This window comes from Ctenopharyngodon idella, chromosome 23 (genome assembly GCF_019924925.1).
Source record: "Ctenopharyngodon idella isolate HZGC_01 chromosome 23, HZGC01, whole genome shotgun sequence".
NCBI classification, from domain to species: Eukaryota; Metazoa; Chordata; class Actinopteri; order Cypriniformes; family Xenocyprididae; genus Ctenopharyngodon; species Ctenopharyngodon idella.
This window is the reverse complement of record NC_067242.1, coordinates 14,327,816-14,340,742: the sequence shown is the minus strand read 5'-3', so window position 1 is coordinate 14,340,742 and position 12,927 is coordinate 14,327,816. Positions and strand designations below refer to the sequence as shown.

The following is a 12,927-nucleotide window of genomic DNA, read 5'->3' as shown; positions in this document are numbered from 1 at the left end:
ATTATATTAATAATTGTTTGATTCAGTTGACAATGAGTTATGCATAGACTTGCTGAAATGAAACCTCATTTTACACATTTCAAAATTTTCTCTCTCACACACACACACACACACACACACAAAAATGTAGATAGAAATTGTTCACTATCCATAGCACAACTGTCAGCTGGAAATGTGACTGAAAAGGCTTGGCGATAAACATGTATGTCAACATATAGCCAATGACAAGAAACTCAAAATGGGAAAATATCAGCTGATTAACCAGCATGGCCAACATATATGCATTTTTCCATACAAAAAAAAAAAAAAAGTTGTGATAGACCGATATCAGCACTATATGAAAAACAAGCTGCACATTTCTGGAATGCCTTGCCCTATTACTGTAAAAGCAATTTGTTTCTACAAACTGAGGCATGAGTCAAAATTATTTGCTATGGTAATCAACAGCATGCCACGGATTGTGTTGAACATTTGAAACCTTTAAAGCTATAGTAGTACCCATTTAATTCATGGTAACAAGCTTTCACAGAAAACTGACTTAATTATCAGATTTTTGGGTAGCATTCAAGCTTGAATTAAAAAAAAAACAAAAAAAAAAAACACAGGAACCAAAAGTTGAAAGTAACAAATTGGTGTCACCAAGCCTAATGAAATGCAGTTTCCAGTGAAAACAAAACACAACAAACCAGATTTATTTTATCTATTTAATAATCCTTGTCATTACTGTGAACAGTCAAGAATTGTGTGTCCTAAAACTCTTTGTATGTAACAGCGAATATGCACTGTACATGAGAAGCTACTAAAATCTACCATCTGCCATGGGCTCTGGTTATGCGTTCTTGGAATAACAGTGAACAGTAGCTTAAAACGCTTCAAGGAAGGATGATGTACAGTACAAGAGGGAAATAAAAATACAGAAAATGCAAAACTCAATTCAATTTGGATTTTGTTCATAAATATAACACTGATGGCCTCTTTCTCATCTTGCACCCAACTAGAAGCACGCCACTGTTTATGGGGATTCAATTCTGTACACTAATGCTGTCTTTGTAACAAATCCTTAATGTGAACCAACATGATGTGAATTAAAAAAAAAAAAAAAAAAAAAAGTCTCTGAAAGCATTGCTGATTAAATATTCAAATTATGAGGAAAAATACAAAAGGGTGCAAACACTGATGCTTTACAACAATCCAAGTTTTCCAGCATAATATGGTGAAAAATGAAATCAATTTCAATAAAACAACAGTAACATTTAGGAAAGGGCGTTTGTTGGTTTGTGTAGACTGTAGATTTTGATATCGATGTGTGCAGGTCTCCTTTTGGAAACACCCTATACTGAACCCAACGGTGACGTACACGAAACCATCGTTGCGGGAGAACGTACACACATCCCTGAGCGGACTGGACGTCCTGAATGCGATATGTGAGGTCAGTCGATCGTCTAAACTGTTAAAAGACACCATTGGTCAGGGAGATCTCAGAGAAAGGCGCGAGAGGGGATGGTCATGCAGAGGTGACAGGCACATATCCCGTCAGATTTGACCGGATCATGCATTTGGCTAGCAGGTGAACCCACGCTAAAATGATCATGAGTATGAAAGGCCCTGAACAAAACATTCAGATTTATAGATTTAGGAATACACAGAAAGAAAATGTATAAATATTGTCAGCATGGCATAATGGAAAACTGCATTGACGCTTAAAGGTAAAAAAGAAAAAGAAAAAAAGACAACCTTATGATATCAATTCCTAAAGGGTCAGAGCTATTTTACAACATATTTCGCTAGTGTAACGAGGTTATCTGGTGTTTGGCACATGCTGTAACAAACAAACAAGCAAAAAAAGGTTAGTATTACACACATAGTAACAGCCATTTTGTGGTGACTTCCCTTAAACCGTTAATTATTATTACTGCACACCAACCAGTGTTGGTGTTTTAATTATGTATCATGTGAAATTGGAACCATCACTACGCATTTCAAACCTAAAATCACATCTTGAGAAGGCTTTAGAAGTTCAGTCGAAGCAAATAAAGAGGATTTAAAACCGTGAAAATGAATCGCATCAACAAGCTACGTAGTAAAGTCACACACAGAAGGAAAGGGGTTCAAAAAAAGGCATGCTTTGAAAAGTGCTGATGAATAGTAACATTAGGATTATCAAGTAATTGAAAACAAAAAAGTTGTTTAAAAATGTACAAGAAAGCTGAGATGAAGGGTTAGAACACATCAGAAAACACCCAAATTCATAGAAATGTAGAAAACTGCAAAGGTACGACCCACTCGGCGCAACCCCGGGGTGTTTAGTCTCAACAGACACAAACCCACAAGGAATATCTGGGGCGAATCGTTTAAAAACTTTCTCCCAACCAAAAAAAAACAAAAACAAAACAAAACAAAGAGGTGAGTAAGAGAGAGCAGATACACACAAAATGCTTTCTGTGAACTTCTCCCGGTTGCTCTCAGGTTTTAGTGTCTCGTGTAGTGCGTATGCAGCGCTAATGTGAGTTTGGGAGCAGGTTGGATCGCGTACCATTTACAGCCGCCTGTCGTGGCATTTTTTAAAAGTTGGAACACAGTTATAAGTTTATTGCGAGATGCGCTCGGCAGTCTGGCGTGTCGAGGGCAGGCTGTAAAGAGGCGGGGCATGCGGGGAGTCGTCGGGTCACCAGTAAAATGAGCGGGACAGGAAGTTGGCAGCTGTGCTTAGCCAGCTCACGCCATCTTGCACGGAGCCCAGTCGCGTCACAGCCTTGTGCTGCTCCTGAGACGGGCTCTCGTCCTCGGGCAAATAATCCGGCAAATTTATGTTCTCCTCGACCACCACATCCGAGTCCTCTTGGAATGGGATTACAAGCTGGATGAGAGGGAAAAGAGAATGATGGGAACAATTACCCATTTTGTTTTAATTGCTAAGCTAGCAAGCAGTACAAAATGGAATTTAATTAATAAGCAACCAAAAACAAGTAAATAAATTACTAGTCAAAACAACAAAACAGAAAGATAACCATCTGAGTAAACATTTTTCCAATATAACATGAAAGAACTGAACTCTTGAATCAACTGTGTTACAGTGAATTAGTTCAAAACAATGATCCAACTACTTATTTTGCATGACTAAAATATTTAAAGCCCCCATGCGGCATTTTAAATGAAATAAAATGTTTTAATACAAAAAACATTAGTGCATATGATAAAATAAAAAAATAATTAAAAATTATATTAATAAGGATAATCATCATAATGTTATTATTATTATTATTACTACTACATACAATTCTTTAATCTACTAAAGAATGACTAGTCAAAATTTTGATTGCTTTGATTTGAAAACATCTCTTTTAAACCATTTTTAAAAATACAGCTCAAATATCATCATAAGGTTACAAATGTATAAAACATTTTATTTTTTGTTATATCACCCTTTCCCTACTTACTATGTTGCTGTTTTTTTTTTGTTTTCTTAATACAGAGCTTTATCTTAGTGCCTGTTCAAGCCAAACAGTTTGATCAAGAAGTCCATAACTCAATCAACTGTGCCACCTGCTGGTTGATAAAGGAAGTGCATGGTAAAGCAGTGTTCCAGACCGCCGGGATGACTGCCACCGGAGGTCATGACTGTGCCGCTGCAGGTAGAGATCGCCCTTCCAATTCAACCAGAGAGGACACAGCTTTCTTTAATGACCACACAGTGCCTATTTGCACTGCATGCAAGTGTGTGTGTGTGTGTGTGTGTGTGTGTGTGTCTCTCCAGGGCCCTCTGACGCATGGTTTCAGGGGAATAGGGACATCCTGAGTGATCATGTGATGAGGGGAAAATGAGTAACTCTTCTGAAGGGTTGGAATAGCAGGGTTCACCCTATCAGACAGACAGCACCAGCTCCACATGACAAACTGCATTACCCTCAGCTTCCTCACGGCGTTAAGGACAGATGCAGCCATGACAGCATCAGCTAGCATCCTCAGGTAGAGGTAGTCAACAAAACTTAACGTAGCTCGAGTCAAATGGATAGCTCACCTAAACTCTACACTGTTATATTTACTCTCTCATGTCATTCGAAACATTTGATTTTATATGGAATGCACAGGGAGATCAATTTTTAAGATACTCTTTTCCAGAAAATGGAAAGTATATAGTAACTGAGGCTGTCTAACTCCAAAAAATACTCATTTGGTTCAACTATCCATTTAAAGTGTGACCATTCTGACCAGAGATCTGTTCGTTTGATTTACTCACCTCCGATCCGTCTTCCCTCTTCACTACCTGCTGTGCCTTCATGACTTTGGTTGAAGCTATAGCAGTTCCCAAGGCCTGAAGAACAAAAAACGAATTGCATGAGAATGCTGAAATAGATTTTCTAATAGCAAGTGTGATTTGTTTCTTCAGAATGATATCTTTCAAACTGTTTATGTCTCACAATTCTGACTTTATAACTCCCAATTGCATGTTATAAAGTTAGAACAGCTCAAACATGGATTTTAGTCTATGACTAGCTTAAGCCTTGTCTGTGAAACCAGGGGTATATCTTGCTTTATATCTATCTATTAAAAAATGTTTATATCTCGCAATTCTGACTTTATAAGACGCAATTGTGAGTTTATATCATGCAATTCTGACTTTATAACTCACGAGAAAAAAAGTCAGAATTGCAATTTTTTTTTCTCGCAATTGTGAGTTATAACACAATTCTTTTTTTATATAAAGAAAAGTCAGAATTGTGAGATTAAAAGGTCATAATTACCTTTTTTTTTTTTTTTTTTTTTTTGTGGCGGAAACAAGCTTCTATACGTCCCTTATACTCACCAAGGCTGCATTTATTTGTTATTTTTAAATCAGTAATATTGTGAAATATTATTACAATTTAAAATAACTTTTCTATGTTAATCATTTTTAAAATGTAATTTATTCCTATGATGGCAAAGCCAGCATCATTACTCCAGTCTTCAGTGTCACATGATCCTTCAGAAATCATTCAAATATGCTGATTTGCTGCTCAAGAAACATTTCTTCTGATTATCAATGATGAAAAGTGTTGTGCTGCTTAATGATTTGTGAAAACCGTAATAATCTTTTTCAGGATTTTTTGATGAATAATTGTTCAAAAGAACAGCATTTATTTAAAATTTTTGTAACATTGTAAAACAGTCACCTTTGTTGTTACTGTCACTTTTGATCAATTTAATGCATCCTTGCTGAATACATTTTTTTTTTTCCAAAAAAAAAAGTCCCAAACTTTTGAACAAGTGTACAAGTAGTTAAATATTAATTTTTTTTTACTTTATTAAAATGATTTCTCATTAAAATACAAGACATCTAACCAATTTTTAATTGTAACAAAAACAAAATCTCCTCAATCAATGCAACACTAGTTTAATTTTTCACAGGCATTATTATGTAGTCTGTAGAGATTTCGATTTGAAGATTTTTGACATTAAATTTTTATATGAATTCCGATAAATTGTGTACTCACCTCAGCCTTCAGGTCCGAACGGATCCTCACCACACATCTCTTCACAGCCATCTGGAAGGTAAAGCTGATGACTCCTTTGATCTTTAGCAGTGCCTCTTCACAAAGACTCCTCCGAGTCTGACATAAACAGAAACTGTGTCAAATTGTGCAGAACCAATATCTGAATCTCCATACACTGACATTAAACGAGTTATAGTACAAGTTGTTTGATTGCAGTTACCGAATCATCAAGCCCGTCGATCTGAAGCACCACTGTTTTGGCCCGTTTGTTCGTGGAGCCCAGGAAAAACTGGGCTTTTCTTCGGCATGAGGCGCCCGCTTCCGCCTGTTCGCCCTCCGTGCTGCTGGAGTTCTGCAGTATCTCATAAATCTCAGAGGCTAGAAGCTTTGTCTCGCCTGGTGACGTTCCCCTAGAGAAACACATCACAGTTCACTGTAGGATTCACAACAGATAAAAAACTAACAATAATGGCCACTGATGATGAACAAAGAAATAATTGAGCAAATATGCTCATCTAGTCTTGTTAAAAAAGCATGTATTGTACAATTCAGTGCTTGTCGGTGCTGATATTTGAAAAGGTCGCCACTCCAGCAGACATGGGGACACGACATAGATCTGTGCAGGGGGTAATCTGCACACACGAAGGCTACAGAAAAGTCATTCTGATGGAGCTTGAACAAACTAACCTTTAATACTGATACAACATTGTGATTTATCCAGAGCTGCGCATTCCTGTGCAATATGCATAAATGCATATTGAATTGAACGTAAAGTTTGAAAATAAAGAGATTGATGCATCATAGTATTAAAAGAAAAACAGAAATAGTACTCTATCAGAGCATATAAAATAAAATAAAATAAAATAAAATAAAATAAAATAAAAATCAGCAAATTTGCCCATTAGGGCAAGAAGAAATGAAAGGTAAAAATAATACACTCAATTATATTATAAGATGTCTGTCATCAACTGAAATTAGAAGAAAGTGTCTATAACATAAGGTTAAGGAAACAAATAATAAATAAAATATTAAAATAATAATAATAATAATAAAAGAAAAGTTAGGTATTATGACAAATATATGTGATATATGAGAACGGTTTACATTTCAAATGAAAATCTGGAAAAAAGCTGATGCAAAAATAAAACTACAACATTATATTATTATATATTTGCATTACTCTTATATCATAATAGCCTTATTGTGCTGCAGAATTTTGAAATTATACATAAACGTTTAATATCAATATCATATTTTATATTTTTAGAAAAAAAGTTTGAATTCTAGATTAACAAAACATAAATTTGCTAATAAAAACATTGTTATATCTTAAAAATGATTAATATTCTCATGTGCATCTCTCATTCAAAGGCAGATTTAGATTTTGGCCCTTGCTAAATATATGGTCACAAAAAGGCCTTAAATAAAGACCAAGAATGAAAACAAATGGAAAGTTATTAGGAATTTCTATTTAGCCAGTCTGTTTCTTGGTTGCTAACTATAGTCAAGTGACCTGTTCATTTAATGAGGTTAAAAAAAAACAGCAGTTCATTGACATCCCCATTTTAGGTCAGGCATGACATCAGGATCTTGATATGCCCTACAGGCACTAATGGGGGAGATGCAACTCTGCCATCATTCATGCAGAGTTACAGGAATGGGCATCTGCTCACTGGCATATCTGAGCTGCCAGACCTCCAAGCTTCTCATGTACACCTGAGGGAATGCTGACGGCATCTATATCCTCCGTCAAAAGGAAGCTGTATAGCAATTTCTGCAGCCACTAACAGTAAATTCACATATAAGACTTGGAAATGTAAAAAAAAAAAAAGTACAATGTCAGAAAACACTGAACATTTCTCATAAAAACAAATTCAAGCATTAACGTAACTTATTTCTGAGCTCTGTCGTCTCATTAGGGGTGATGAAGGATTTCTTCACTTCCTCTAGCCATATAATTTCACAGACTGGGGCGATACACAACCTCTACCCAAAGTCGTCGTGCCGGAAATAGTGACGGGCAGCTTGTGGAACTGCAGGGCACTCCTTGATGGCGTCTGTGCTAACTGAAGTGACTGGTGAATCGAAGGGGGTGGGCAGGGAGTCGCCCTGAGAGAAGGATAGGCATCTCTCTGCCAACCATCGGCACTTCTGTCTGTGAGGCTCCATGTAAACAGAAGGCACTCGCTGTCTAAAAGCCTGCAGACTTTCGCACTCGAAATAAGCCCGAACTGCAGCGAATATACACATATATGTGAATCCTGCGCCTCTATACTTAGCCTCGGGAGTGTAAAAAACATGCAGTTGTATGAATATTTAAAGCATCAGTTGGCATCTACATAAGTGTTGTTTGACATGAGGTAAAAGAAACCCTGAGTAAAAGAAACCCTGTTTTCTCAAGCATAATCTAACAAAGGCTCAACAATAAGCATCTTTTCTGCACTAGTTCAGAATTGCCTTGCCACTTTACATACTGTGTGTGTGTGTATGTATGTATGTATGTATGTATGTGTATATATATATATATATATATATATATATACACACTAACAAACTTACATTCTTGCATACTTTCTATTCAACAAAGAAAAAAAATGTATCATGGTTTCCACAAAAATATTAAGCAGCACAACTGTTTTCAACATTGATAATAATAAGAAATGTTACTTGAGCAGCAAATCATATTAGAATGATTTCTGAAGGATCATGTGACACTAGACTGGAGTAATGATGCTGAAAATTCAGCTTTAATATCAAAGGAATAAATTACATTTTAAAATATTAAAATGAAAAACATTTGAAATTTATAATATATTTCTAAATATTAGTTTTACTGTATTTTTGATCAAATAAATGTAGCCTTGGTGATCATAAGAGACTTCTTTAAAAAATATTATTATTATTATTATTATTATTATTATATACACTTTACAATAAGATTCCATTAGTTAACTACTTTAGTTAACATGAACTAAGAATGAACAATACTTCTACAGCATTTATTAATCTCAACATTTACTCATATTATTAAAATATAAAAATAAAAGTTGTATTTGTTAACATTAATGGACTGTGAATTAACATGAACAAACAATGAACAACTGTATTTTATTAACTAACATTAATAAATACTAACAAATGTATTGTTCATTGTTACTTCATGTTGGTTAATACATTATCTAATGCTAGCTTATTGTAGAATGTTACCATAATAACAATATAAAAGTCACAAATATACAATTTTTTTATTGACAGTAAGGTAAAACAAACAATTTGAAAGGTTTTTATTGACACAGCTATAATGTAACTACATGACGGCTATAAATTCATAAACATTTTTGCTAGACTTCCTTATTCTCACATTTCAAAAATTACATAAGTTTGCAATGTATAAAAACACATGCGCAAAATCTATACAGAAATGCAGCATTGCTAGCCCTAAACTGTCTCACACTGGCCATTGGGCCATCCTTACTGTTGAACCCTGAGTTATGATGTCATTTCCCTTCTTGTCAGGTAAATGTATAATAATTGATAATTGAAAAGAAAAGAAAAAACCCATATTGATCAATCAATATTCTGAATATGGCCACTAAACATGAACTCCTCAATGTCAACGGTGACATGATGTTTCTTTTCTCTCTTAGACTGACCTCTGCTGGACATTAACCGGTGGCGAGCAAAACAAATGCAACCGTGCACTAAATTAGGTTGCTTGACAGTTCGCATTACGCTTAAACAGCAAGATTGCATCATCACTCCCATTTAGTTTCAAAACAGACAAATTTGCTTATGACAGGGCCGACCTTTCTCACGCACTTAAAATCTGCCCAGCACACACATTCACTTCAGCTAAAGCTGCAGGATAAGGTTTTCTGCGAAAAGTGCAAAGCGAGCTCATGTGGCCTTCATGTTTTGTGGCAGCATGATGGGAGCGACTTACTTCTGCATGACGTTCTGCAGGCTCAGCATCATTCCCAGCTCGCCCTTCATCTTCTCCCTGTTGGCGCGGCATTCTGCCAGGTAGCGCACCGCCTGGAAGGACACAAAGCCATTAAGGGTCACACAGGGCCATTACAGAGGCATACCGCCAGGCACCGCTGTGATAAATCCATTAACACAACACCAAAACTACTCAGGGTCAGAGTTACTGTGTGTGTGTGCATGTGAAAGAAAAAGTGTTATTCAGATATTCTCCAAATGTCTCCACAGGTGTGATGTCCTCCTGAAAGAGGTAAAACATTACAGTGGGGTCAAAATCTGGGGTTCAAAATCTAATTTAAACTTGGAAATAAAGTTTTATGATTTAAAAAAAATGTAATGACATAAAATGAAGACAAAATATTTCAAGTTCAGCACTACCTCTAGGTCACTAATCAAGTAAGGAAATTTGCACCATTGACCTATGTCAACTCGTAACATAAGTCAGATTTTCTTTCTTCCATGGAAAAACAAGATGCTCTGGAACATTCTTAGATCATGTTGGAGAACATGGATCATGTCCAGATGTCTCGGTCTGTCTTACAGAAGAAGGGGAAACACTTTCTGGTCTACCTGCACAATGAGGCATTCCTGTAGAAGTTAGGCTAAGCTTTGTGACAATATTGGACAGCAGGTGGCAGTCATGTGACATGTCTTTAGACAGCTGGGTGGGCAATGAGTGATCTGATTGGTTGATATGAATGCCTTTATCAAACAACTGATATCAAACTATTTGATTTTCATAATAATAATAAAAATAATAATAATAACAACAATAGTGTTATATTTGATAATAATAATAATAATAATAATAATAAATAGCTAATACATTAGTTTAAAATTATTATTATTATTATTATTGGTATAAATGTATTTGAGTTTAATAATAATATAATAAATTATTATTGTTGTTGTTATGTATATAATAATACTATTATAAACTGAGTATCATAATAATGACAAGCCACTATATTAGTTACAAATTATTATTATTATTATTATTATTGATAAATATTATTTGAATTAATAATAATAATAGTAATAGTGTTATATTTTATAATAATAATGTGTTATATTATAATTTAAAAAATAATAAACTACATTAGTTACAAATTATTATTCTTATTATTGGTATAAATGTATTTTGGTTTAATAATAATATAATAATAAATTATTATTGCTGTTATGTATATAATAATAATTAGAAGAAGAACAAGCAAACATAAGTTAGTTACAAATTAGTTACAAATTATTATTATCGATATAAATATCATTTGATTTAATAATAATAATAATAATAATAATGATAATAATGTTATTTATATGTTATTATTATTATTATTATTATTAATAACAACAACAATAAGCCACTATATTAGCAGAATATCATTATTATTTTTGTTATGTATATAATAACAATGGCATTATTTGTTACAAATAGGTGGCAGTAAAGTGTCATGCATCGGATCAGCTGGGTGTGCTTTGAGTGATCTGATTGGTTGATAGGAATACCTTGATATCAATAGCTGGGACATTTAAAAATGACTGGAGGTATAAAAAGTTCTAAAATCATAAATGCCATCTATTAAGCTTTATATTGGGAAGACTGAAGCTGAAGCTGAGACTGCCTACAGCACACTATAAATAAACCATTCATAAGATTTCCCAGAAAAGTGGAAAGATTGCAGCTATCAAAACATTGCCATTTATTTGAGAACACATACCAAAATTATACAAAATATGCATGATTATTATAGCATAATAAAGGAACACTATCATCATTATCATTTATTTCTTATTTATTTGAACCCTTACCTACTATACTAACATAGCAGGACGTATCTTACAGGTCACTATGGCAAGAATGTCTGCACAAGTCTTGACTGCAAATGTCTTACGAACTGGATCTTACCAATAGTGCAGAGTAGACGACTTGTGGATTGGGGTGGTCGAGGAAGAGAATGAGGCCTGGCAAGCAGCCTTGATCTTCAACAATAGCTCGCCTGTTGAGGGGGTCAGCAGCTAAGTCCCTCAGCTGATTCACCACAGCCAAGGCATCAGGCTCCCCGCTCATGGTGCTCCCACACCAAGGGCCATGCACATAAAATACACAGATCTTAGCTGAGGGGGAATAAAAATCATAATTAGATTATTTCTGATACCATGGAACTCTTTTGTTAGTGACAGAAATCACGCTAAGGTTTATGATAATAACATAACATAAAAGCTAGTATAAATTGAAATCATAATTTTCTGTCTGCTCAACTTTTGGTACTTCAATTATTAAATGTTTTAAAATATACGCCTTTTTTAAAGTACATTATTTAAATCATAAAAACAGGAATTAGAGATATATTGCCTGACGTCACTCAGTCAACATGCATTTTTGTCGCGCGTCACTTTCGCATTGATTTACTGATGATTTTTATACACGTAGCTTATTATTGGCTTTCATGGTGCACTGAATGACCCATGATAGTCATATCTGAGTCATATAGCACAACAGAGTATAACGAGGCCTTTAATGGGGCCTGTGCTAACCGGCTAACATTAACACGGCATCACAAAACAATGACAATCTGCGTTCTCAAATGGGAAATAAAAGAAAATGTAAAAGCAAACATTTAGCGCTGACTGCTCATTCATATTTAATCTACAGACATCAATACATGTGGATCTGAATGTCTTTCTATGAACAAAAACAATGCAAGCACCAGAAAGAGAAAGGCAGAATCTATTTCTATCGGGTCATACATAAACATACACATATATGTAGCCAAATAACAATGATAAATGTACATCAGTGTATTTGTTTCTGATATTTGTGGTGTCTAGCTTGTTAACCTTGTGTGTGTTGTGGCACTGTTGTCCACGCATAACCTTACAGCAAACACGCCCAGGACGGCTCCTCGCTTCAGATGATCCCGTCCAGTCAAACGGTCCCAACAAATGAACTGCTGATGGACACGACACTAGATGTAGCTCATATAATAACGACGAGAACAAATATGGTTAAAAATCTCTATGACAGCTGTACTGGTCAGGTATATTTGGCCATTATCAGCGGAGATTTTAGCACCCTGTATAACACGTCCTGGAATTAGGCAGACTGATTGGAGGATATGGACTATGACGCCATGCGCTCTTGACCAATTAGAGAGGGTTTTACTAAGAGACTTTTTAATATTTCATAATAACTGTGACACATATACAATAAAAACGAGTATTAAAGATCAACTAATCAGAACTAAAACTTACTGAAATATTTGTTTGTTTAGCTGTTGTTGTTTTTTTTTTTGTATTGTAGGAATAGGCTAAAGTAAATAAAAAGCATCAGAGCCAAGAAAGCAAGTGAAAAATATAACGTTATGTGTTTTTTTTATATTGCGCCTTATTAGGGAGCTGGACGTCATTTGGAAGCCGGTAGAAAATGTCCAGTTCTTATATGAAATGACGCTGACATCTGGAAAATTTG

At 35.0% G+C, this 12,927-nt stretch overlaps 1 protein-coding gene across 2 annotated transcripts; it reads right to left on the bottom strand.

The window, feature by feature from the left end:
* Window positions 1–690: 690 nt before the first annotated feature.
* armc1 (armadillo repeat containing 1) lies at window positions 691–12,576 on the bottom strand. Of its 2 annotated transcripts, none has more exons than XM_051882979.1 (7): window positions 12,297–12,576; window positions 11,365–11,573; window positions 9,415–9,506; window positions 5,692–5,881; window positions 5,472–5,588; window positions 4,238–4,312; window positions 691–2,857 (listed from the first exon to the last, which is right to left on the bottom strand). In XM_051882979.1, exons 2-7 carry the CDS (start codon window positions 11,524–11,526, stop codon window positions 2,666–2,668), a joined length of 828 nt encoding a protein of 275 aa, XP_051738939.1. In that variant the 5' UTR covers window positions 11,527–11,573; window positions 12,297–12,576; the 3' UTR covers window positions 691–2,665. The 2 variants fall into 2 exon arrangements, with proteins under 2 accessions (XP_051738939.1, XP_051738938.1); XM_051882978.1 differs by having other exon boundaries at window positions 12,338–12,575.
* Window positions 12,577–12,927: the final 351 nt, after the last annotated feature.